Raw genomic sequence first — 27,459 nt, forward strand, 5'->3', positions numbered from 1 at the left:
AAGCCAAAATTCAAACTCTTACCCTAAGAGGAAGATCACTTGTTTTAGGTCCTCCTACGCCAGAGGGAAACAGCTCACTAAGAGGAAATGACAAGGCTGTAGATCCAGGAGGCTGCCTACTGTCCGCTGCAGCTGATGAAATAGGTGATGCATGAGGATGTGTAAAAGAACAGCAGATAAATTTATACCGGATGGCCAAAATGTGAGTAACTTCTCAAATCTAGTTTCTCATTCCAAAAACAGAGGCTCCTTGCATTATTTCAGGAGATTCATAGAATCATCGGATCCATTCAGCGTAGAAGGAGGTTATCCGGCCTTTCAAGTCTGCACCAACTCCCCAAAAGAACATCTTACCCAGACTCAGGCATACCTGCATCCATAATCCCACACATTTATCAAGGCTAATTCCCCTAACCAACACATCTTTCAACAATTAGGGGAAATTTAGCATGGCCAATCCACCGAACTTGCACATTGTTGGACTGTGGGATGAAACCAGAGAACCTGGAGGAAACCCACGCAGACATGGGAAGAATGCACACACTCTACACAGTCACTGAAAGTCCCTGGCATTGTGAGGCAGCAGTGCTAACTACTGTGCCAGTATGCCACCCCTAAATCTAGAGATTATTTCTAAAAATAAACTAAAACATTATTGATTACGTGTAAAAGAGGGAGTGTTTTTGTCGAAGTTTAAATCAGGATAGGAAATGCAATATTTTTGTACTTAAAAGATGCTGAATACACCATCATAGCATTAGGAGGCCGCCTTATAATATAGCTATGTAAGAAAGATTAGTATTCAGAATAAGTGAGGAGATGGATTAAGAAACAGGTGGTGTGGAACAGTAAAAATCAGCAAAGGATACAACTCTCAATCCCCTTTCAATTGGATCAACTATGATGAGGCCTCGAGGTGCATACATCTTCTCATTCTGTTCCTGGATATATTTTGCGATCTTTTTCAACACCTGTAGCCAAAAATAAAAAGCTTCAATAACACAGGAAATAAATTTTAAAAAGCAATTTGATGTGGATCTGTTTAAATATCACTTACTGCAGAAGACTGCCAGTGTATCATTTTGCAACCACCTACACTTTTTAGTGGTAGTGAGCATGTTGTGGGTTTAAGATAAATATCAGGATAGGTATGCTAGATACAAAAGTCTGAGGTCAGGTACCAACCAACTCAAGAACAGCTTCTTCCGTGCTGCCAACAGACTTCTGAATGAACCTGCCATATATTAAGCTGATCTTTCTCTGCATCCTAGCTATGACTGTAACACTATATTCTACACCCTCTCCTTCCTTCTCCCTTATGTTCTCTATGAACAGTATGTCTGTATGACAGTTTTGCCTGTATAATAGTTTGTCACATGAAGAGATACCAAGTCGGTTAGGATTATATTTATTCATTGGAGCTTAAAAAACTGAGAGGGGATTATCTCATCGAAACTCAAAATTCTAACAGGGTTAAACAGGGTAGATTCAGAAAGAATGTTCCTAATGGTGGGAGTGTCCAGAACTAGGGGTCACAGTTTGAAGGGGTAAACCTTTCAGGACCGAGGCGAGGAGAAATTTCTTTACCCAGACAGTGGTGAGTTTGTGGAATTCACTGCCACAGAAAGCAGTTGGGGCCAAAACGTTGTGCGATTTCAAGAATAAATTAGATATAGCTTTTTGGGCCAAAGTGATCAAGGGACTGGGGAAGAGGGAGGCAAGATGAGGGAACTGAATTCGATGATCAGCCATGATCAAAATAAATGGTGGAGCAGGCTCGAAGAGCCGAATGGCCTACTCCTGCTTCTAGTTTCTAAGTATGAAACAATATTTTTCTCTGTATCCCAATACGTGACAATAATAAATCAAATCAGATCTCGCATTCTTCGCAATCGGGAGAAATAAAGAGCTGTGATCAGGTTATTGGCCCATTCTCTCTAACGCAGTAGAGTATCACATTTAGGGGAGTGGAATAGAAGATTGTGGGAGAAAGTAAAATACCGAATTTAAATCCAGGACAAATTCTTGTCCAATCATTTGCTTTAAAAAAGTTGTATTTTCTTCAGTGGTCCAGTTTGCTCTTCAAGTACAAAACACAACTCAACCTGCATTTATTCTTACAGATGGTGGGGGGTTTGTTTGCGAATGTGAGGTGTGCAGAAGTCGTTTTCTTTAAACGCAAGGACTGAGCATGCTTCTGCCAGCATGTAACACGTATTATCTACTCTTCAATGCTGCTGTAGGTTACTCTGGCAATGAATGACAGAGAGGCAGCCAAATTGCAGTCTCGAGTGACTTCAACCCCACTATTCTCCATATCAACGACAGGCCAAAACTGAAATGGTAGAAGCCAGATCATTTTTCAAAATCGATACTTTGTGGCAGATATTCTCACCGGGTAGATAATGTGGCCAGTACTCTCATACTCTTTATAAAAGGGAGCCTTCATAGCCTAATTAGCTCATGCATACTATTTCAGGTCACAAAACAATCACAGTCACTTAGATTTGATCCTGGTCAGTCAGTCCCCGCAGTACGAATTCAAGTTTCCATCACATCATCTGTGGACGATGGACAATTTCCACATTTTTAGCAAGGGAATTTATTTTTTTTCAAAAGAGCTTCCATTACAAAGGCTAAGTGTCAGAAAGGCTTCAAGTGAGTAATGTAAGAAAACGATATCTGGGAGACATCCAAAACCTACATTATAGGCAGATGAGCAGCAAGGCTGCCAGTATGTGAAGCAATTTTCACAGCTTAAAAAAAATGGCTGATTCTTTTCTTCTTTGCTTACTTGAGAACAGCAACATGCAATGACTTAATTCAGGCCATGGAGCATGGGCTTTGCACAGAAGCGGGGACAAAAGTTTGGGAACCTGTTGCCCACCCACCCTAACATCTACACAAGACAAAGTTAACATTGCAGAATACTGCATCACAAGGCTCTGCAAACAAGAAATGACAGAAAACACAAATGCTGAAAATAAGTTGATTTATTAGTGTCACATTAACACTGCATTGAAGTTACTGTGAAAATCCCCTAGTCGCCACACTCGGTGCTTGTTTGGCTACACTGAGGGCGAATTTAGCGTGGCCAGTGCAGCGAAACAGCATGTCTTTCAGTCTGTGGAAGAAAACCAAACCAAACACCTGGAGGAAACCCACGCAGACACAGGGAGAACATGCAGACAATTACCCGAGCCGGGAATTGAACCTGGATCCCTGGCACTGTGAGGCAGCTGTGCTAACCACTGTGCCGCCTCAATGTGGTATAAAACGAGAAAACATTCAGCAGGTTAGTCACAATCTGCAGAGACGAGATTGGCTGATGGCTCTCCTCCACCCGCAAACACAAACTGCTTTCCTCGCCTCTTGCTTATGAGCTCATTCATATTTCAAGACTTTTCAGTTTTATTTTCAAAACAAAATGGAGCTCAGTTTCCAGTCGTCCAATTTTATGAAGGATATGAATGAGCAATATTACAGAACAACCTGCAAGAAAGCCACTCGGTTTTGAAGAAAACAAACCTGATAGATTGGAGTTGAGAGGATCAGCTTTTGAGGAGAGACTGAATAGACTGGGACTATATTCATTGGAATTCTGAAGAATGAGGGGGATGGTGGTCTTATAGAAACATAAAAGATTATGAAATAAATAAATAAGGTAGATCCAGAGGTTGTTTCCACAGGCAGGTGAAATTAGAACTTGGGGGTATGTCTTCAAAATAAAAGGGGAGCAGATTTAGGGCAAAGTTAAGGAAGAACTTCTTCACCCAAAGGGTTGAGAATCTGTGGAATTCCCAGCCCAGTGAAGCAGCTGAAGCTACCTCGTTGAATGTTTTTAAGGCAAAGATAGATAAATTTTTGAACAGGAAAGGAATTAAAGTGAGCGGGCAGATAAGTAGAGCTGAGTCCACAAAAAGATCAGCCATGATCTTACTGAATGGCGGAGCAAGTTTGAGGGGCCAGCTGGCCGACTCCTGCTCCTAGTTCTTATGTTCTTGGATCAGATTTCACACTGTGCTCTGACTCACTGCTTACTCAAAGAAACCATAGACATCATTTAACATTTTTAACATAACATTTCCAGAAACAAATACTGCTGCAATGAGTCTGGCCATGATCAATAATTTATAATCTGACCCGACACCCTGCACAACCAATGCCATATGGCAATAGACTTGACAAACACGTGCTTTAGCCTAATTTTAGAACATTTTGATGAATGTATTAAACAGAAATTAACTTGCATGCTGCAAGAGCAATTACGTGTGTAACAATCTTAACAAATCAAAGAATTAGATTCCAATTTCCAGAATGATTAAACTCACTCTCCTACCTTCACACTGTGTATTGAAAATGTCAACAACCCTTAATATGATTTACAAACATTCTGGATGGTTAGGTGGGAAAGGTTTAGGGTTACAACGATCCTATTGCCATTCCAATTGCAGGAGCACAGAAGTACAGTACTTGGCTTGGAGCAGTCTTATCCATTGATGTAATTTGATAGCTGCTCTGAAATCCTACTCACCTTCTCATAATGGGTCTCCATGCACAAGAAAATGGTGTAGGCAGTCAAGCATGCCAAGCAGCCCTCCACATAGGACTGTCCCCCAACCTTCTCAGCCTCCGCATAAAGGTTGTTTAGTACCCTGATGGTTTCTTCGAACTGCTGCCTGTCAATCTGTGGAGAGTACAGTATTCACACAGGGATCATGAGGAATACAAAAGTGCACCTTTCATTCAAGTTCCACTTCCAAACAAACAGGCTATTGTTCACTGGGAACTAGCTGAACTTAAGCTCACAGATTTTTACCTCAAACTTACCTCCCAAGTATAAACACAACTATGAGTGGCCGTGGGGGGTAGATATCCACTAAGGTCCTGATGCAGAAAATAACCAAGAAAATCAAAACCAGTCATGTTGTCCGATTACCTCCCTGGCTTTTATTTTTGAAATCTAGTCCGGGAAGCTTCATAGAGGGGGAAAAAAATACCTAACTATTTCAACAATTTGCAGTCACCAGCCTGGGCAAAAGTTCACATTGCAGAATGTTCCATAACTGTAACCAGGGAGCCAAGATTAGGCAGCCACAGAAGGAGCCAGAAACACACAAAAGACAACCTACAGATGTGTGAACAGAATTGCCAACAGATCGTGCTTCCACATCATCAAAACCTGTGCTTAGAAATAGTCACTACTAAAGATTGTGGTAGAACCATCATGTTGCGGCTGGTGAATAAAAGGTTTGCCACAGCACCAAATGCTGCCATTTGGCTTCATCATCAGTCGAAAGCAGCTCACAATAAGCTAAAATGATCTCCCCCCACCTAGCAGAGAGGACAAAAGCAAATTACTGCAGATGCTGGAATCTGAAACCAAAAGAAAATATGCTGGAAAATCTTAGCACATCTGGCAGCATCTGAGAGGTGAGAAAAGAGCTGACGTTAAGTCCTGATGACCCTTTGACAGGCCTGTTGAGATTTTCCAGCATTTTCTCTTCTGTAGCAGAGATCAGCTGACTTGAATTCCCCCCCAAATGACACTTCAGCCAGCTTGCGAGAAACATCTCCATTCACACCCAGGTCCAAGGACTGACTGAAAAAACAAAGTCAAACTACTGGAGATGCTGGAAATCCAAATTAAAAACAGTAAATGCTGCAAATACTCAGCAGGAGTTCTGATCAAAGACCTGAAACACTAACTCTCTCCACAGCTGCTGCCAGACCTGCTGAGTTTTTTTGCAGTCTTTTGCTTTTACAACTGACTCAGAAGGTAAGCGAAAAGTTGAAAGTTTATTAGTCGCAAGTAAGGCTTACATTAATACCGCAATGAAGTTACTGTGAAATTCCCCAAGTTGCCACACTCCAGCACCTGTTCGGGTCAATCCACCTAACCAGCACATCTTTCAGAGTATAGGAGAAACCAGAACAAACCCACACAGGCACAGGGAGAACATAAACTCCACACAGAAAGTGACCCAAGCCAGGAATCGAACCTGGGTTCACTGGCACTGTGAGGCAACAGTGCTAACCCCCGTGCCACCCATGGAACTGTGGAGATGAGTGGGGCAGTGCAAGCAAAGCTGTCAACCATGAGTCTTAGCTGTTAACATCAAAGTCAAGTTACGCATAAGATTGAAGAGTCAGCAACCCGCCTCTCGAATGGATGGACAAGATTCAGTCACCTTAAACAAGCAGGGTCGATCTACAGGAAAATTTCCCATAACAGATATTGTCAGCTTAAATGGCTTATTACTGTAGTAAATTTCCAGTAATCAAGGACCAATCAACTGAAAGACAATGGCCCTTTAAACAAATAATCTGTTGCATTTGTCAGCTATACCACATTTACAGTTACATTGTCACTCATTAAAGACTGGTTGCATGGACCCTGCCAAAGCTCATACTGAGCAGTGATACTAAGACATTTCAAAGCCAAATCCGTTGTAACTGTGCATTTGAGGGGAAAAGCAAACATGTTTGGAGCCACACAGGGCAAACCATACATAGCAGATTAAAATACCAAAAAGTGTCCACTCCTGGTGATTCAGCACTTTCTACTATCCATCTTTCTGCTAAATTAAGATGGTTTTCAGCCTGTGCACTCGGCAGGCATGAAGGAGCAAAATATTTAGTCCAAAGTAAAAAGTGAGGAACTTGAAATAGACATCTCACTCACAATTGATTTGCCAGCGAAGACTGACTAAGAGAGAAATATTGAGGCAGAATCAAGAACATGAGCTTGCAGGACAAGTTGGCAGGAAACACAGCTACGACGCACAATGTAAAAAAAAACGGGCAGAGAAGCAATACGATGAAAGCAAAGGTGTGGGGTTGATACATTAACAGGTGCAGGATTTAATGTGGCAATTGGCTTTAACCTATTCCTAAACATTGTTCTGTTATCAAACAATAGTGTCATTCCATCTTACCCTGGTCTCCAACTCAGAAGGGAATTTCGTCTGAAACTGGCACACAGTCCCACTCGAGTAGTCTCTCTGTATGAAGACTTTAGATGCCAATGCTGTGTTCTGCCTCAGGTCTTGCAAGCAATGTGTCTACAAAGCAGGAAACATCAAAAGAAAACTCCAAATATTAGTCACATCTAAAATATTAGAAGTTACTGACAACAATTTTACAGCGCTTCAGCAAAAGAAGTGATTATAATAAGAACATAAGAACATAAGAAATAGGAGCAGGAGTAGGCCATCTGGCCCTTCGAGCCTGCCCCGCCATTCAATAAGATCATGGCTGATCTGTCGTGGCTCAGTTCCACTTTCCCGCCCTCTCCCCATAACCCTTAATCCCTTCTCTTATCAAAAACCCAGGTATAAAACCCAGGTAAAACCCAGGTATAATGCCAGGTATCGTTCTCGATAACATATTTCGGAAACAGAGATAAGGATGATCTTTCCCCAGCACCAAATAGATACCCAGAACTTTGCAAGTGACTGGAGTTGGGGATGGCAGTGAAGTATGGCAGGCTTGGTAACCTAATGATGACTAAGATGGTCACAAGCACATATTGTGCCGCCTAAAAAAGGAAGAAACATGAAATAAACAGCTTTTTCTCCAGTTGGTGGAAGTGGATGGACGAGAAAAAGGCAAACCAAATGGAAGGTAATTCCATCAGTACATTTTGCGACTAAAGGTGGCATGTTTGGTAGCACCACGACCTCACAGCCTCAAGGACCCGATTGAATTCCAGCCTCAGATGACTGTGTGGAGTCTGCAGATTCTCCCCATGTCAGCGTGGGTTTCCTCCAGGTGCTCCGGTTTCCTCCCATAGTCCAAAGATGTGCGAATTGACCACGACAAATTGCCACTTGCAAAAAGAGTGTGAGTAGGGTAAATATATGGGGTTATGTGGCTAGGGCCTAGGTGGGATTGTTGTCAGTACAGGCTGAATGGGCCAAAAGATATTATGACTAAAAGATGAACTTCCAAGAAGATGTAACATATACGATAGCACAAAGTACACACATGCAACGCTTGTAAGAAATATTTGTATACTTGAATATTTTGTATTCACAGTTTACATCTAAATTATCATTTGTACAAAACATTGAAATTTTCAGGTGTTGGTGATCACAATCATCTGCCAAACTGCATTCAGACATACAGAATTTAGTGTAAAGATGGGGTAAATTTCAGTGTTTTTCTTCAAATAGGCAGGACAAAGGGGCTGAATGTCTGTGGTCACCAAGTACAAGGTTTAAAGTTAAAGTCGTCATAGTTCCAGGTCTCTCCTTTGACTGGCAATGATTTTAACCAGAGTACACTATCAAGGGCAGAAGTCTGAGTAGTGTTGAGGAGCAGAAGGATCTTGGGGTCCGGGTCCACAGGACTCTTAAATCGGCCTCGCAGGTGGAGGAGGTGGTCAAGAAGGCGTATGGTGTACTGGCCTTCATTAATCGAGGGATTGAGTTTAGGAGTCGGGAGGTAATGCTGCAACTTTATAAGACCCTTGTCAGGCCTCATTTGGAGTATTGTGCGCAGTTCTGGTCGCCTCACTATAGGAAAGATGTAGAAGCTATTGAGAGGGTACAGAGGAGATTTACAAGGATGTTGCCTGGACTGGGAGACATGCCTTATGAAGTTAGGTTGAGGGAGCTGGGACTCTTTTCCCTGGAGAGACGAAGGTTGAGAGGCGACCTGATAGAAGTTTACAAAATGTTGAGAGGAATAGATAGGGTGGACTCTCAGAGGCTATTTCCCCGGGTTGAAATGGTTGCTACGAGAGGACACAGATTTAAGGTGCAAGGAGGGAAGTTCAGAAGTGATGTTAGGGGTAAGTTTTTCACTCAGAGGGTGGTGAGTGAATGGAATCAGCTGCCGTCAGTGGTGGTGGAGGCAAACTCGCTGGGGTCTTTTAAAAGACTTCTGGATGAGTATATGGGGTTTAATGAGATTGAGGGTTATAGATAGGTCTGTAGGTTGGTAGGTATTGATGTGATCGGCGCAACTCGTGGGCCGAAGGGCCTGTTTGTGCTGTAGTGTTCTATGTTCTATGTTAAATCGTGGGTTTCCTCCGGGTGTTCTGGTTTCCTCCCACAGTCCAAAGATGTTAATTGGCCATGATAAATTGACCCTAGTGTCAGGGGATTAGCGAAATAAATACGTGGGGTTACGGGGATAGAACCTGGGTGGGATTGTGCTCGGTGCAGATTCAATGGACTGAATGGCCTCCTTCTGCACTGTAGGGTTTCTATGATCACTTCACCTCAGGCGAGGGGCATGGTTGAGGAGGCAGGGCCTTCATGAACAACTTCATACTGTGAATACAGAACTCATGTCCAGTTTTCACGTGCAGATTTAACAGCAAGCACATTGCCATTATGGTCCAAAACCAAAATGTTTTAACTGACCACTTCACAACCGCAGTATTTTAAGTACATCCATACTTTGCGTGAAATCATCACCAGCTGTGAGGTCAACTTGCACCCACTTGAAATTGTTTTGCGTCTATTGTCACACAATAGATTCTTACAGCCAAAGGGACAAGATTTTCAGCCCATCAATTCACTCAAACGTAGAGTGAGTTGAAACAACATTTGAACCACAAGAACGACTCATTTCATAATTTTTTTTAAAGTTTATATTATTGTCACAAGTTGGCTGACATTAATGCTGCAACAAACATACTGTGAAAATCCCCTAGTCGCCACACTCCGGCACCTGTTTGGGTACACTGGGGGAGAATTTAGCATGGCCAACGCATCTAATCAGCACATCTTCAGGACTGTGGTAGGAAACTAGAGCATCGAGAGGAAACCCACACAGATATAGAAGGAGCATGCAGACTCCGCACAGACAGTGTCCCAAGCCAGGAATCAAACCCGGGTCCTTGAAGCTGTGAGTCAGCAGTGCTAACCACTCTGCCACCTTTGCAACATTTTAGTTTTATAAGTTTACTGCCAAATGCTGCACCTTGCAAAATAAAATCCCAGATGCATGGCAGTCTTGAGTTCTCAAAGACAAAGTCAATGCAGTCAGTGATCTGAGAGAGAAAGATTGAGCACATGGAAATTGAACATGCAGGTCTAGCAACAATTGTGTATCTTCTGTCCCTTTGGGACCATTTGATTTGTGAAGATACAAAAGGCTTCCGAGAGGCTGGCTCCCTGCTATAGGGCTCTCGCCCCAGACAGAAAATAGTGCGCAATGTTTCCCTTACATATATTAAATAGGGAGTTCTGCCCTGAATACAATTGCATACTGTGTGAAAGTTAATCAAATTGGAACACTGGCTGAGAGAACTGAATGTGAAGTTTCAGAAAAACAGAAATCCCAAGAGCCTAATCTTAAAGAAAAACAATCAATTAGAAGGTTGTTAAACACTTAAGTCGACACAAGTGAAAGAAAAAGCACATTTAGTTGCAAAGAGTTTATGGAAAGATAGATCGCCAACAGCAGAATTGGTTAGAAGACAAATAACTCACCTGGCAAAGTATCACCAGGTTGACTATTCCTGTGAGACCATAACCCAACAGGAATACCCCAGGGGCAAGGACCGAAACATACACCAGAGAGTTCACCATTCAATCCAGTCTAATTGCTGCTGTTGCAATAAAGTGCTAATAAAGGCGAGTATCGTGTGATGTGGTCAACTATTCTCTAACAAATGCCCACAAGGTCGTGAATGTAGCCCAATCCATCACGCGAACCAGCCTCCCATCTATTCACTCTGTCTACACTTCCCACTGACTTGGCAAAGCAGCCAGCATTAAGGGCCCCATGCACCCCAGACATTGTCTCTTCCAACTTCTTCCTTCAGGAAAAGATGCAAAAGTCAGATCACATACCAACTGCCTCAAGAAGAGCTTCTTCCCTGCTGCTGTCAGACTTGAATGGACTTACCTTGATGTTTCTCTACAACCTAGCTATGACTGTAACATACATTCTGCACTCTCTCCCTTCTTTCTCTATGAACGGTATGCTTTGTCTGTTTGGTGCTCAAGAAACAATACTTTTCACTGTGTGTTAATACACGTGACAACAATAAATCACAATCAAATCAAAGGAAAATTAATTTCCTATCACAGGAATATGATATGAACGTCACAAGAGCTGAAAGTCACCAGATATTGGCTGGTGTAAGTTGAGTATATCGAAAGCATATGAAATAGAAACCAGCAGCATGACCTGACACACTACAAGCTCATTCCTTATCAGCACAACGATGCATTAGGAAAGAACCATGAAGTCATATATCCTCCAGCAATTCTATTCGTTTCTCAGTAAATAAAACTAAATGCTTGTGTGAATTGCATAATGCAGCCTGATTTCTTTGACACTTCCTTAAACAAAGCCACATTCAATCAAATCTTCACATGGAGAAATACAATGGAGTCACCTGTTGACACTTTTAGGGGCAGTGGGTTGGAGAGGATTTTAATCCTCAAACAAAAAAGGGTATGTTGTCAGGCAGATGTGAAATGCTCAAGAAAATTTCAATTCGATCCTAACCTACCCACTTCCAGTTTAATAGAAGGGTAGAGCATTTTGGTCATCAAAATATTATGATGGGGTGGCATGGTGGCACAGTGGGTTAGCACTGCTGCCTCACAGTGTCAGGGTCTCATGTTCGATTCCCAGCCTCGGGTCACTGTTTGCGTGGAGTCTGCACATTCTCCCCGTGTCTGCGTGCGTTTCATCCAGGTGCTCCAGTTTCCTCCCAGTCTGAAACACGGGCTTGTTAGGTGCATTGGCCATGCTAAATTCTCCCTCAGTGTACCTGAACAGGCGCCGGAGTGTGGCAACCAGGGGACTTCGACAGTGCAATGAAGTTACTGTGAATGTAAGCCTACTTGTGACACTGATAAATGAACTTCAAACTTAATGAGGCTGCATGCCTTGGGTTGGGCCTCCATTTTAAATTTCATCCAAGCCGATCAGGTTCCATGGTCCTCAGTAAACCTGACAGCGCAAGGAAAGCGAGCATCTTTAATCTAACTATTTTTGTTTTTACCTGCTGGATCAGCGTATCTGCTTCTCCACCCATCTCCCACATCCAATAATCAAACGACGACACGTCCGGTCACAATCTCCCAATAACCTAGCCCTTCAACCCCATTCCTCAGACCCGGATACACAATCCCCCCTCCTGGCTGCGGCCTGCAGCCTCAGGCATTCCCAGCCAATCTTATTGGCTCAATTTTACAATCACAGCCAATCTCTGCCATTAAATTAATATCTGAGCACTGGTGATACCCTGACAATATCCACCAGCCTCCTCAACCCCCTCCAAAAACACTAAGTACTCGAACAAGAGAATGAAAATTAAATACATGTACTGATTTTTTAAAAATATTATGTTGCCTGGGCTTTCAAGTACAAAACCCTCAACTGATAATCAGTTTCAACTGATAGAAATGACCAGGCAAGAAGAAAGAACGCAGCAGGGTGAGGCTAGGCTGGCTCTGTTGCACAGCCAATTGAACAACTCCAGTTTCAACTGGCCTGCTTTGTGCAGCTATATGCAGACTTTGGATGAGACACCCACATTATACAGGTTGCACAATGTTAGCATGAAAACAACATCATCACTCTTCCAGATAATTTTTGTGCTTCTTGCCACGATGAGAGTCCAAAGCCAGATGTGCACTCTGGCAACCACAGGAATGTGAGAGCAGACCGTTGAAATATAATGGAATGGGAATGGCATCTCAGACAATGGTGCGCCCATTTGACATCTGCAGCCTGGTTACTCCTAGCTTGCTCTTTGAACTCTTGACTGTTCCATTCCATATGTTGCCCTGCTTTAGCTCAAGATAAGAATCACGCCTGGGGCCTTCCATTCTGTGCAGCTTGATCACACATTGCCTTTTGGCAAATTCAACATCCTGAGAGTTCAAGCCAATACAAATATTTCTTTGCTTTATTTTTCCGAAAAGGCAGGAGCACTGAATCGACCAGCGTGACTATCTTACCTCAGCGCCAAAACAAGCGCTCCACCATCAAGAGAGATTAGTGGCGGGCGGGGGAGGGGGGTATTCTTGTTGTACCCATTTTCATACTATAGTGTCATAGATACTTTATCTTGAAATATAAACAGAAAATGCTCAGCAGATCGGGCAGCATCTATTGGAAGACAAACAGATGACTTTGCACCAGAACAGGAAATAAATCAGGATTTAAGCAATTTCAGAAGCAGGGAAAATGGGTGGGGATGCAAAGTACAGAAGACTACATCTACAATCATAGAATCCTACAACGTAGTAAGAGGACATTCAGTCCATCAAGTCCACACCAACCACAATCCTCATAACCCTACGCATTGACTCAAGCTTGTCCCCCTGACACTAAGGGGAAACTTAGCATGGCCAATCCACCGAACCCGCATATCTTTGGAGGCAACCAAAGCATGTGGAAGAAAGCCACGCAGGCACAGGGAAAATGTGCAAACTCCACACCGACAGTGACCTAAGCCATGAATCGAACCTGGGTCCTTGGCACTGTGAAGCAGCAGTACTAACTACTGTGCCACCATGCCACCCATCCATCAATCCGAGGAAATTGAATGACAAAGGAAACAATACCACAAGGCCAAATGAGACAGCGCTGAGGCAAGCAAAGAAAAACAAATCTTTAAACCGGAACTACAGAATCAATGACTTTGAGATGGCACTGGAGTGAGGCAACTTCTTGCAAGCTGTCCCTAGCATGCCGTCTAATTCGACTTTGTAATCTCGTTCTATGCTCCTAAAACTGAACTCTAACTCTTTTCTCCCTAATAATGCGCTTTTTAAATCTCTTCTGCACCCTTTCTCCTTTTCTTCTCCTCTATGTACTCTATGAACAACGTGTTTTGGCTGCATCGCGCGCAAGAAACAATACTTTTCACTTTATCCCAATACATGTGACAATAAATCAAATCAAAGCAAAGGGTGTTGTCCAGACAAACGGGAGCACGAGTTATGACCTGAATTGCTGAACTCAATGAATCAGAAGGCCAGAAGTGCATCCAGAAAGGTGAGGCGCTGCTGCAGCTTACATCAAACAATGAACAGTGTAGGAGGTAGAGGTCAGCGAAGGAGTGGGGCAGCAAATTTAAATGGCAAGTAGCCAGAAATTCAAGGTCACATTGGTGGAATGAACAGAGGCGTACTACAAATCTGAATGTGTCTCCCTCATGTCGAGCTGACTGTAGTGTGAGCAGCTAATATAGTAAACAGAAACACCAGCTAAGTCGCTGTTTTACCTGAAGGAACATTTTGGGGCCCCGAAGGGTGGCAAGATCAGAGATAAAATGGTACGTGTTGCATCTCCTGTGCTTGCATGAAGGTGCGTAGGAAGAGAAGGGATTGGTGTGGATGTTGCAGAAGGAATAGGTTCTTGGGAATGCTGAAAGGGAAAGGGGGTTGGGATGAGTGGTGGAGAGTGCTTTATACATGGTCATGCATTCTGTGGACATATTGTGGTATTTCCTCAACAGAAAGATACCAGACAACTGTGAAGAATAATTTCACTTTCATCAACAGTGTTTTCTTCCGAACCGTCACTGTCCGTGGTGATCATGCAGCAAAGGAATCAGGAGACAGGGAAAAAGCACTCTTCTTCAAACATACTGAAGTCAAAAAACCACAACTTAAAATCATGTAACCTTTTAGCAACTGCATGCCTGGGTTTTTCTATTTGCTTTTCACAATAGTGGTTCACACTGATGACAAATCCTTCTGCAGAACTTCCTCCAACCGGTTCGCTCTTGACAATACATTGCCGCCGCCCCCCCCACCTTTTCCAATCCCTCCCCTCCTTACAAACTTCAAGCCATTGTATTTCCTCCTTGCTCCATCAAGTACCCCACTAAAAGTCAAGTCAACCTACAACCAAGCTTTAGCCAGCAGCTGCTATCGTAATCCGAGGTGGATTCCTGCTATCAAGGAGAAGAAAGTATCCCCAACGAGATCCCAACAAGCAGCAGCACCTTAAACCACAGCAAACCTCCAGAAAGACCAGTCAAAAATATCTGCACTCCGATCCAAAGCTTGTGGGTTCAAACCCCACTACCAACTTCAACACAATCTAGTGAACACTCCAGTGCAATATTAAGTGAATTTGGCATTATTGGAATTCCAATCCTGCAAGTGAATTATGAGAAACATTGAAACTAGAAGCAGGAGTAGGCCATTCGGCTCCATTCATTTGATCACGACGGATCGATTTCAATATCCTGATCCCTTCCCCCAACATATCCTTTGATCCTTTTAGCCCCAAGGGCGAAATCTAATTTCTTCTTGAAATCAGACAATGTTTTGGCCTCAACTACATTCTGGGATAGTGAATTCCACACATTCACCAGCCTGAGTGAAGAAATTTCTCCTCACCTTGAATCAAGATATTGCCTGCCTGTTCAGTAAACCGAATAAGATCCCTTGGCACTACCCAAAGAGGAACAAAGGAGAGCTCAATGTCCCCTAGCCAACATGTATTTCTGAACAAGGTCATTTTTCTCCTTCACTCTGTAAAACTGGGCACAAAATGGCTGCTTTAGTTCCGACAAAAAAAAGTGATTGTATGTTCCAAACTATTTTGAGACATCTTGCTTTATCTTGGCACTCAACTGCATCTCAATATGCAATAAAAAGTGGTTCAAGGTGCACCTAGAATTTCTACAGTACAGAATGAGGCCATTCAGCTCATCGAGCCTGCACCAACAACAATCCCACCCAGGCCGTATCCCCTTAACCCCACATACTTACCCTGGCAATCCCCTGACACTAAGGGCTAATTCAGCATGACCCAGCAACTTAACCCACATATCTTTGGACTATGGTAGGAAACCAGAGCAGGCGGCGGAAACCCTCACAGACACCGGGAGAATGTACAGACTCCACAGTCACGAAGGCTGAAACTGAACTTGTATCAGAACGCTTGGTGACTCAGCAGATTAAATTGGTCCAAAGCTCGCTCTTCAGGTGTTTAATTTTAATAAGAGAAGGCTGATAGGCCATCAAGCCTGTCAGATGACATCACTCCATTTCACAATGAAATTTGAAACAATTTGTCATTGTCCACGGAACACAAGAGACTGACTCACTTCCTAAAATCTACCAAAAAGCAAGCTTTATGAAACAAACGAGGCTTTGAACCAGGTTTTTCTTACTGCACCAACTGTGAAGTACAAGGAAGGAAATGTGGCTGTGGCATAAGTTGAGAGAAAGGGCACTTGACATCTCATGCAGCACACAAGTGTAAGCACCAAAGCATCATGGACTGACAGTGGTTCAAAATGACATCAGATGATGGAAAGTTAAACAGGCCATTTATCAGGATAACTTCAACAAAACGTTGCGACTTCAAAGCACATTTCCTCCTTTATTCAACTGAATGGAATTTGGGGGTGGAACCGAGACTTCATTTCAAGAGCTCTTGATTAAATCTTCTGTTGAAATAAACTGAAATTATATCAGATGTTTTGAGGTAGTACCAGATTTTCATGATGTATTGAAGGAGAGACAACAGAGCTTATACAAAATCAATAATAGCTTTTATACCGATTTGAGCATAGTAAAACACACACACACAACAACAGAAAATGCTGGAAAATCTCAGAAGGTCTGACAGGATCTGTGGAGAATACAGCCCAATGTTGAGTCTAGATGACTCTCCGTCAGAGCACCTGATGCTCCACAAAAATGTCAAACCAACTTTGAGAGCAAGCCACAGAACGAGATATTAGGACAGATGACCAAAAGCTTGATGGAGACAGTGGATTTTAGGGGTTGCCCTAAAGGAAGAGATGAAGTTTATTTATTGATTACAAGTAAGGCCTACATTAACACTGCAGTGAAGTTACTGTGAAATTCCCCAAGTTGCCACATTCTGGTGCCTGTTCGCGTCAATACACCTAACCAGGCAATTGCAGAGCTGAAGGACAAAGAACAACAAAACAGCACAGGAAACAGGCCCTTCAGTCCTACAAGCCCACACCGCCCATTTTAACATTCAGTGAGCACCTCATTCCAATCTTTCTTTCACCTACGCCTCTTGGAGTCCACAATAAAGGGGTGCAAATTTACAGAATTTTAAGTGTGCCAGATTAAAGGAGGTCGAAATCAGGGACAAGTTGTTAACACAATCAGCCTAAGAGCATGTTTTTGGGGTGTAGGATGAAACTGGAGCGAGCTGAAATCACAGGCACCAAGAGTGAATCAAGTGATGAAAAAGAGATTGTGCAAGTGGACAACATGGAGGGATGCAGTGAGCTCAGACGGTTGGAGGGTGAAACAACTCATTTCCATCATCATGTCACAGAACTTAGTGGACAACAAAAATAAATCCACAGTGAAAGTTCAGAATTTACCCTGTTCAACAGTCGCAGGCACTGTAAGGCAGAATGCAATCAACTGTTCCATAACTAAACAATGGCCCAACAGTTACACGCTGTAACATCTTGCAAATCTGACAAAATATTTTTACAAGCATCATTTTGCAAGAGTCTTGCAAAACAACAAACTGCTGACATTCACAGCACCAAAAAACATGGTGAGGTGAACATAATACAGAAAAAGTCCACACGTCTGAAGGTGCAAACAGCATACATAAAGAGTCTTAAGAGCAATGTGAAGGGTAGGGGAATTTAGAAGCATTGGCACGATTGTAAAATCATATTTTCAGATGATAAGAAACAGGAGATCAGCTAAACCACTCATTTATCTTCCAAGATGTAACTGTCTCCCACATAAAGAAAACAATCAATCCTCTGTCACAGAAGCTTTAGCATCATGGCAACTTCTGAGAATAGCCATATATTTGCTGACAACCACATCTTCAACAAATGCAACGAATCAGCAACACAATTAAAAAGCTTTTCAATTTTTGTCCAAAAACAATATCGTAAGATGTATATGCTGCCAGCACAATTAAAGCATGTCCAAGTGCAAATCTCTTCCTTAAGAGATTGGGTGTTGTCGGTTTGGCAGTGACTGGAGGCTGAGGAGGGAAAAGGGAACAAAATTATTGGGCAGGACAGTTGCAATCTCACATTCCGTAGGCAGATTGCAATGTGGGCTTCAACTGCCAGTTATAACAGGCACTCTTCAAAACGGGGTGTATCAGATTTGTACTCAAGGATCAAGGAACAATTAATGCATCACTCAAAGGAGGAGCTCAGAGAGCAGTTGTGCTAACAGTACACAAGTCCAATTAATTAAAAGAACAATCACCATTTTTAAAAGTACAACTTCCAACATGAAGTCCAGTATCCTCAGATGTAAAACATTGTGACACACATCATTTCATTTGCCAAATATATCACACATAAAAGTGGAAGAGAGGGAAAAAAATCTCCTTCCCACATATAAGTGCTGAATTCAATATTAGCAACACGAGACCCCCCCCCTCTGACAGTGAACACAGTTTTATGTAAAATCAGGTGAAAGATCATAACACTGATCAATACAGTGAAACTTCCTCGTCTCCTCTTCCTTCTACTACACCTATTTGTTTTGAACTTAAACCTTGTAAAATGACTGCAAACAAGGGGGAAGTCAATGATTTTAAAAAAAGAGAAGGGAGATTTGCATTTATGTGGCAACTTTCACAGCCCCAGGGCACTTGCAAAAGAAGAGCTCACAGCCCATAAAGTGCTGTCAAAAGGACAGCCATGGGGGTATTTCAGGAAACACAAGCAGCCAGCTTTGTGATCATTTCTTTTCAAAGTAATGTTGGTTGAGAGAGGGATGAATATAGTCTAGGACTCAGGGTGCAGTGGGGAATAAACTAAATTGATTTGTCACATGTATTGGGATGCAGTGAAAAGTATTGTTTCTTGCAAGCTATACAGACAAAACGTATCATTCAGAGCACAGAGAAGGAAAGGAGAGGGTGCAGAATGTAGTCTTAGTTATAGCTAAAATACAGAGAAAGTTCTGCTTAATGTGTGGTCATGCTCAAGAACAGCTTCTTAAAGATTTTAAATATTAATGTCACAAGTAGGCTTACATGATCAATGCAATGAAGTTAGTGAAAATCCCCCAGTCACCACTCGGCACCTGTTTAGATACACTGAGGGAGAACTTAGCATGGCCAATGTACCTAACCAGCACATCTTGCAGACTGTGGGAGGAAACCAGAGCACCCAGAGGAAACCCATGCAGACTCAAGGAGAACACGCTGACTCCGTACAGGCAGCGACCCAAGCCAGGAATTGAACCCTGGTCCGATGAGGCAGCTGTGCTAACCACTGTACCACCACTATCAGACTTCTGAACGGACCTGCCTTATATTAAGCTGATCTTTCTCTACACCTGAGCTATGTCTGTCACACTACATCCTGCATACTCTCCGTTTCTCCTCCCCTACTTACAGCATACCTTGTCTGTTTAGCACACGACAATACTTTTCACTGTATCTCAGTACATGTAGCAGTAATAAATCAAATCAAAAAGTCTGATGGCAGCAGAGAAGTTGTTCTTGAGATGGCTGTTCTTAGTCGAAATAACGTTAGGTTTTTTTTGTGTTTAAAGTCTCATCCAAAGGAGTCTGATTATTTCGTGGTTTTTTTTCGTGATTAGCGTTTCAGAGGGCGGCTGAAATTCACCATCAGGGTCTGGGAGCGAAGGGCGGAGCGGTTTCCCGGGGACACCCAGCTACTCCTGCCCCGGGGAAGGAGAGGGAAGCCAGGGTGGACAGCCTATATCCTTGGCCCTCGAGCAACTGCGGAACCCTCCGCAACCCGCCCGTCCCCCCTCGCCGAACCGCCAACACCCGCATTCCCTTTCCGCTCTCCCCACAGCCGCCGAGCTGCCATGGCCCCACTCTCCTCTTCCCTTACCTCCGCCATCTTGAGCCGCCGCCTTGCTTCCGGGTTGCTGGATCCCAGGCTCAAGGTTCCGCCTGGAACAAAAGGGCCGCCCTCCAAAGTGTCTCCCAGAACAGCATTGCCACCTCAAATAGTCTTTCACAATTAACATTGCATACACCTTTAAATTGTTACATACCCTGTTTCTTTGCATTTTTCAGGATTACATACACCTTTAGATTGTTAAAGATCTTGTTTCTTGACATTGTTCAGATTTATATACACCTTTAAATTGTTATATATCCTATTTTTTTACATTGTTCAAATTTATATCCACCTTCACCTTGTTATACATCCCATATCAGAATCCTACAGTGCAGAAGAAAGGCATTCAGCTCATCGAGTCTATACCGACTACAATTCCCGTAACTCTCATTTACTCTGCTAATCCCACTGACATTAGGGTCAATTTAGCACAGCCAATCCACCTAACCCGCAGATCTTTGGACTATGGGAAAAAACCCACGCAGTGAGCCATGGCCAGAATTAACTCCAGGTCCCTGGTACTGTGCCCAGTGTGTTTCTTTACATTGTTCAGATTAATATACACCCTTAAATTGTTATATAACCTGTGTTTTTTTAAAAAATATTAAGCATATTTATTAGTGTGACAAGTAGGCTTACATTAACACTGCTGTAACGTTACTGTGAAAATCCCCTCGTCGCCACACTCTGACACCTGTTCTGGTACATTAAGGGAGAACTTAACATCGACAATGCACCTAACCACCACGTCTTTCAGACTGTGGGAGCAAACCGGAGCACCTGGAGGAAACCAACACAGACATGGGGAGAAGATGCAGATTCCACATGGGACAGTGACCCAAGCCGGGAATCAAACCCTGATCCCTAAAGCTGTGAGGCAGCAGTGCTAAGCACTGCGCCACCATGTCGTGTTTCTTTACATTATTCAGAATTTACATATGCATTTAAATTGTTATACAACCTATTTTGTTACACTTTTTTTCAAAGTTTAAAGTTTATTTATGGCTGTCACAAGTCGGCTTACATTAACACTGCAATGAAGTTACTGTGAAAATCGACTTGTCGCCACACTCTGGCACCTTTTAGCTACACTGAGGGAGAATTTAGCGCAGCCAATGCACCTAACCAGTGTGTCTTTTGGACTGTGGGAGGAAACCGGAGCACCCAGAGGAAACTCACACAGACACGGGGAGAATGTGCAGACACCACACAGACAGACACCCAAGCCGGGAATCAAACCCGGGTCCCTGGCGCTGTGAAGTAGCAGTGCTAACCACAGTTTAGATTTAAAGTTATTTTAGTTCTATGTTTCTGTATTTATTACATCAGGAAAGTAGTTTGGAGTGGAAACAAAGAAACCTCTTATCTCAACCCAGGAAATAGTAATTTAGAAAATGTATATCATTTAATTTAGTATTTAATTTGATCGTATAATTTAAAACATTACAAACTTTTTAGCATCTTGTCACAGATATAATTTGTGCTATTGTAAATGTTTATTATTTATGAACATGAATTGTTTCAAGATGTTCAGCCTTCACAGTGACACAGTAATAAGCACTGCTGCCTCACAGTGGCAGGGAACCGATTTCAATTCCCAGCTTTGGTCATAGTCTGCGTTGGTTCCCTCCGGGTGCTCCGATTTCCTCCCACAGTCCGAAAGACGTGCTGGTTAGATGCTCAATTCTCCCTCAGTGTACCCAAACAGGTGCCAGAGTGTGGTGACTCAGGGATTTTAACAGTAACTTCATTGCAGTGTTAATGTAGGCCGACATGAATAAATAAACTTTGAAACACAGGATTTCCCAGAATAAAAAAAAACAGGGAAATAAGAACACTGGTCCAAGCTGTTTTATTTTTGCCTATTAGAAATGCAGCCAGAACCAGGCCATTTGGCTCAACTAGTCAAGCTGGTGCTTCTAGCCCACACAAACCTAGTGCTACTCCATCTACTTCATCTCAACTTTTCAGCATATCTTTCTGTTCCATTGCTCCATATGATAGCGAGTTCCACATTCCAATTGCTCTTTGAGTAAATAAAGATCTCCATATTTCCTTGCTGAATTTATTAGTAGTGATACAGTGGTTAGCACTGCTGCCTCTTGGGTTCATGTCGCACTATCTGTAACCCCCGTGACTTGCCTGGGTTTGCAAAACCTCACTTACTGTACTGTCTGGAGACAATACACATCTCTTTAAACTGTGATCAGTGCTCCTACCACTCACATTATCAGCCACTTCAGGTCTTGAACAGCAGGTTAGGTGTAAGGATTCGCATTTTAATCAGTAATCTCTAAACTGTCTGTGCTTTATATGCTCTGTCTGAGGCCAGAACTCTCCATTCACCTGACGAAGAGGGTAACCCCTCGAAAGCTTGCGAGTATATTATCAAATAAATAGGTTGGACTAAAACCTGGTGTTGTCAGACTTTTTACTGTGTTTACGCCAGTCCAACGCCGGCATACCCACAACATGGCCAGGAACAGGGGTTCAATTCCTAGCTTGCGTCGTTGTCTGAGCAGAATCTGCACATTCTCCCCTTGTCTGCGTCGGTTTCCTCCTGGTGCTCCGATTTCCTCCCAGAGTCCGAAAGACATGATGGTTAGGTGCAATGGCCATGCTAAATTCTCTCTCAGTGTGCCCAAACAGGTGTCGGACTGTGGCAACGAGGGGATTTTCACAGGAACTTCATTGCAGTGTTAATGTAAGCTGACTTGTGACAGCAAAAAATAAGCTTTAAACTTTATCTATTTATGGCCCCCACGTCTCCCACAAGTGGACATTTTCTCTCCACATGTCCCATTAAACACATTCATGATTTCAAAGACCTCTGTCAAGTCTCCTCTAAACCTTCTATTTTTTTCTAATCGAAAAAACAACAGGCTTTTCAATTTTCCTGATGGCTTCCATCTCTGGGTATAATCCTTGGAAATTGCTCATCTGTTTTTTGCAATGTTTTTGCATCCTTTCGATTGTGATGATACTGTGCTTTTAAGAAATATGTTTACATCATATTTCTTGTGACAGGCAGTGTTTTATTGCAAGGAATCAATTTGTCTGAAGAACATGCAGATCCATGCTGAGATTGTAGGATAATAACTTATTTTAGCCAATGAGTTAATGCATTTGGTTTTTCCCCTTGGCGTTACAGGGTAGAGTCAATTGACAAGGACCGAGTCATGTGCTAATGGGAGGAGGTAAGCATGCAGGGAAGTTATCCAGTTTCTCTTTCACTTTTAAAAAAACAAGCCTGGACTGCTAGGAGGCAGCTCTGGTTCTCTCTGTCTGAAAACACCTCTCAGAGCTCTCGGACTGTTAATCTAAGTACAAGCACATAAGCCAGTGTTTTGCTAAGTGATTTTGAAGATGGGTTTAAATCTGTAAGCGGAATGTTACTTGATTTGGAACTTATATAGAGATAGATTGACAGTTAAAAATTGTATGCCTAATTTTTCAAGTGTTAAGGTATTTCATTTGATATAGTTAACTCTGTTGTTAAATAAAGTTTGTTTTGGTAAAAGATTCCCAGTATATCTGTATAATCATGCCCGGAGTAAAACATCATATTAATGTGAAAAATAACAAATTGTTGGGGTCAACTCTGACTCTGTAATGTACCTTGGGATTTCTAATCTTGTACCTTAACATCATGTCTGGGCACTAAAACCACACATAATCCCATGCTCTAATCCAAGTTTAACATAATTACACTACTTTTGAATTCTCTCTCACTGGAAATACATCCCAGTGTTGTTTTTATGGCTCTGCTGACCCGAAAAGCCACTTTTAATGGTCTGTTCACCTGTATGTCTTTGCTTTTACCCCAACATTCAGTTTTCTATTTTCTAAGGTGCAGATGGTGGACAGAAGCCACAACTGCCAGCAAGAACTGAGAATTTGGCACTCAGCCAAATCTCCATTCACAGCAGCGGGATTGGAAAACCCCAGCACGGACAATGTCGGAGAAACCCGGCCACTGTTTCTGTTCTCCTACCAAAGTGCATCACCTCACGTTTATCTATGTTAAAGTTGATTTGTCATTTAATTTCTCAGTCTGCAAGTTCTCTGATATCTCCCTATGAGTTGCTGCACTCTTCCTCGGCAACGGCTATATCCTCCTGTTCAGAATTATCTGCAACATTTAATTTGAGTTACTTGCTCCTAAATCCAGATTAGTAATGAACAACAGTGTTCCCGGCACTGATACTGATTTCTCCCTTCCTCCAATCCAAAGGTGAATTCTCCATCTTTGCAACCAAATGGTGGGTGATTCCAGAAACGCCTTTCCTGCTGGCTGTAATGGTGGGATTTGGCAGGCCAGATTCTGCTCTTGGAACCTCTTTAATTATTCCCAAGCAAGTTACCCTCCAAATCTCCTGGCAGGCCAGCAGCTGATTCCTCCAACCACCCATCAGCTGGTGGGTTTGATGGCTTTTGTTGCACTTGGCTCAAAGTCTCTTGAGAACTGAAGGCCTCCTTGTGCAGGCCAATATTTATCAATTGGGTTTCAAAGCGACATAATTTCCCGCTGGACTGGTCCACGATTGGATGACCTGATGGGATATTGAAGGACAGCTGCTGAAGTGAGCATTCATGTGATGCAACTGAATGTTAAGAGACACTCACCCCACCAGCCATGGGCAGTCCGACCCATCACTGGGAGGACTGCAATGCGACTTTATGTCAGTGGGTTTCCGTCTTTCTGGTTCGCACCAGATTCTCTGCTTCTGCCCACCACCATGCCCCACCATGGGTGGGATGGGAGAATTGTACCCCAAACAACTGCTATTTACCCTGACTCTCTACTTCAGCTTTTAACCAATGTACAATCCAATAACAATTTGTTCCCTAACATTGCACACCCTAATCTTTCTTATCTAACTATCTTCATCTTACTGATTTGTCAATCATTTCCCTTTCTATCCCAATTGTATACTTTCAAGCCTGTCCTTTAATTAAACATCCATTCGATTGACTTCAATAAAAACTGAAGTAGTTCTTCAAATTTCTGTCATTACTCATGAGTTTATCTCACTCATCCCTCTGTTACTTTTCATCTTTTTATTTATGCATCTGTTCAACATATTTCTTTTTCCTTCTTTGATAATTTTGCTTTGTAATTTCTTTTTGCCTTTTTGATATTTTTCTTTATGTTCTCCTGGATTCTTTTTACTCCTTTTTGTCTCCTGCTGGTTTAGTATCCAACCACTTTACGGTGGCACAGTGGTTAGCACTGCTGCCTCACAGCTCCAGAGACCCGGCTTCTATTCCTGGCTTGGGTCACTATCTGTGTGGAGTCTGCACATTCTCCCCGTGTCTGCATGGGTTTCCTCCGGGTGCTCTGGATTCCTCCGACAGTCCGAAAGATGCGCTGGTTAGGTGCATTGGCCATGTTAAATTCTCCCTCAGAGTACCTGAACAGGAGTGTGGTGACTGGGGGATTTTCACAGTAACTTCACTGCAGTGTTAATGTCAACCTTCTTGTAACACAAATAAATAAACTTTAACTTATTTGTTGTTTCCTTTCGCTCTCATTCATGATCCATCGCTGGTGTCACATTATTACCTTCCTGGTTTTGGTTTTTTGAGGAACATATTTCTTCTCACTTCTGTTGATCACCCAATTCAAGTGTTCCATTCTTTCTTGTCTCTGCTACTCAAGACTTTCTTCCACTTTGCGTTTTATCTGTTCTAAACCACAACCGATGTTCAACATTTGTCTCTCTCATTCCTAACCTTGAACACTGGGGGAGATGGAGGCTGGGTTAGGTGAAAGTGGGTGGTGGGGGTGTGGGGGGAGGCCAACGATCAGCGGGAGCGGTCCAGTAGGCCAGCAACTGGGGTGTTTCGGGAGCACTGGGGAGGCCAGTGATCAGGAGGCCGGCTCTGGTGGGGGGGGCCATGCACATGCCCCGATCTCTGCACTGACAGATTGGTGCATGCCCAGTGGCCTGCTCAGCACTATGCTGCTGGCCTCTCGGGTGGAGTGAGGCACCGCCCGCCACTTTTCAGCGCAAATCTCTCTCAGACAGCCCGCATTGCACAGAGTGTCGGAGATTCATTCAGGTAAGTACACCCAAAAAAACTGGCAGGAAATTGTCCTGTTTTCCTGCCCGCTGGGTGCTTAGTTTGACTTTGGGAGAATCCCGAATATTGTTCTTGCATTACAACAGAATCATACTTACTGTTATGGTGGCCCTGAAAGCCACCACAGATCACCAATAGATCTCCGCATGGCTTTGCAGAGTATGAGCTGCCTTACTGAGCAAGCAGAGACTCACCCAATGGGAAGCGGTCAGCAGGAGTATTTAAACCTGTTCCTCTAGCTGGCCTGTGGCTATAGGCGCCAAGATGAAGACTATCTAACTGTAAGCCATAGTAATAAAATCATAGAGTCCCTACAGTACAGAAAGAGGCCATTCGGCCCACTGAGTCCGTACCAACCACAATCCCACCCACCTATTCCTGTAACCCCCATTTATTTACCCTGCTAACCCCCCCGACATGAAAGGTCAATTTAGCTTGGCCAATCAACCGAACACACAGATCGTTGGACTGTGGGAGGAAACTGGAGCACCTGGGGGAAACCCACATAGACACTGGGAGAAAGTGCAAACTCCAAACAGACAGCAACTCGAGGCTGGAATTGAACCCGGGTCCCTAGCGCTGTCAGACAGCAGTGCTAACCATTGCGCCACCATGTCTCTCTCCCCGTTCCCCACCCCCCCCCCACCTCCCTTTTGTAGCCCTTTCCTGCGGCATAGAGTAAAGGGTGTTGGCGATGTGAAACTGGTGTCGGATGAATTCTTACACTTGCCATGGGGAAGAAGCAAGGGAGTGGGACTAATTAATCAAAAGCTGGCACAGGCACAATGGGCTGAATGGCCTCATTTTGTGCTGTAATGATTCAACAACAACACTGGAAAAAAATAACCTCTTTGACTGTAAAGCTCTTTTGGATGTCCTCAGCTCATAACAGGCGTTACACAAATCTACATTTTTCTAAATACATAAAGAAGCCTATATGAGTATTCACTTACATCAGATTAAAGCTTTTGTGGGACAACTTAAAATTCATGGTATTTGATCCCGAGCCACGAATACAAATTCCTGGGTGGATGTAACAAAACTACAAATGTCTTGTTCAGTCACCATGAACCAGTACTTCTGATAATGCATTGCATGTGACCTGACATAATAACCCTATTGTTAGAAAGCAGCATATCCTCCAGGGAGGCTTTCACTCCTGGTGGGAGCAGACACCGATGATGGATGGGAGGCAGTCCCACTAGATTCTCATAGATAAATAATAACAGATAGTTCATTTGTGCTCATGGAAAGGGTAAGTCGTTCTGATACTGCATGGGATAACAGGGCTATTTCACAATTCTGGACTCCAAAACATGTAGCATTTCCAACATGACATGGAAGATAAATCAGGGATGTTCAGGATGTGACCTTTGAGCCCTGCTCTGACACAACTCAAGTCCTGTTTGTGGCTCTGTCTTTTTAAACACTTCTTTATCCTGCTTGAATTTCATGGAATTTGGAAGGGGCTCTCCTTCAGTCCGGGGTAAATCTACAAACTTTAAAATCATGGAGTTATAGAATAGTACAGCACAGAACGAGATTATTTGGCCCTTCAACTTTTCATCACGATG

The 27,459-nt window shown here is 43.0% G+C and overlaps 1 protein-coding gene and 1 long non-coding RNA gene across 2 annotated transcripts in view; one reads left to right on the plus strand and one right to left on the minus strand.

The window, feature by feature from the left end:
* Positions 1 to 19,859, minus strand: part of LOC145361327 (golgin subfamily A member 7-like) — a 33,244-nt gene extending 13,385 nt beyond the window's left edge. Inside the window, exons 1-4 of the mRNA XM_080216986.1 lie at positions 19,787 to 19,859; positions 6,939 to 7,064; positions 4,535 to 4,687; positions 870 to 971 (exon numbers count right to left, since the gene is read on the minus strand). Of these exons, the coding sequence (XP_080073112.1) occupies positions 870 to 971; positions 4,535 to 4,687; positions 6,939 to 7,064; positions 19,787 to 19,795 (390 nt within the window). The 5' untranslated portion in view covers positions 19,796 to 19,859. The remainder of the gene's footprint in view (positions 1 to 869; positions 972 to 4,534; positions 4,688 to 6,938; positions 7,065 to 19,786) is intronic.
* A 3,141-nt stretch (positions 19,860 to 23,000) lies between these two features.
* On the plus strand, positions 23,001 to 25,311 carry LOC145361381 (uncharacterized). The gene is made up of 2 exons (XR_013889825.1): positions 23,001 to 23,178; positions 23,649 to 25,311. It is a non-coding gene; the product is annotated as an uncharacterized LOC145361381 (long non-coding RNA).
* The last annotated feature ends 2,148 nt before the right edge of the window (positions 25,312 to 27,459 follow it).

Source organism: Carcharhinus amblyrhynchos, chromosome 34 (genome assembly GCF_965287045.1).
Source record: "Carcharhinus amblyrhynchos chromosome 34, sCarAmb.v2.hapA, whole genome shotgun sequence".
Lineage (NCBI taxonomy): Eukaryota > Metazoa > Chordata > Chondrichthyes > Carcharhiniformes > Carcharhinidae > Carcharhinus > Carcharhinus amblyrhynchos.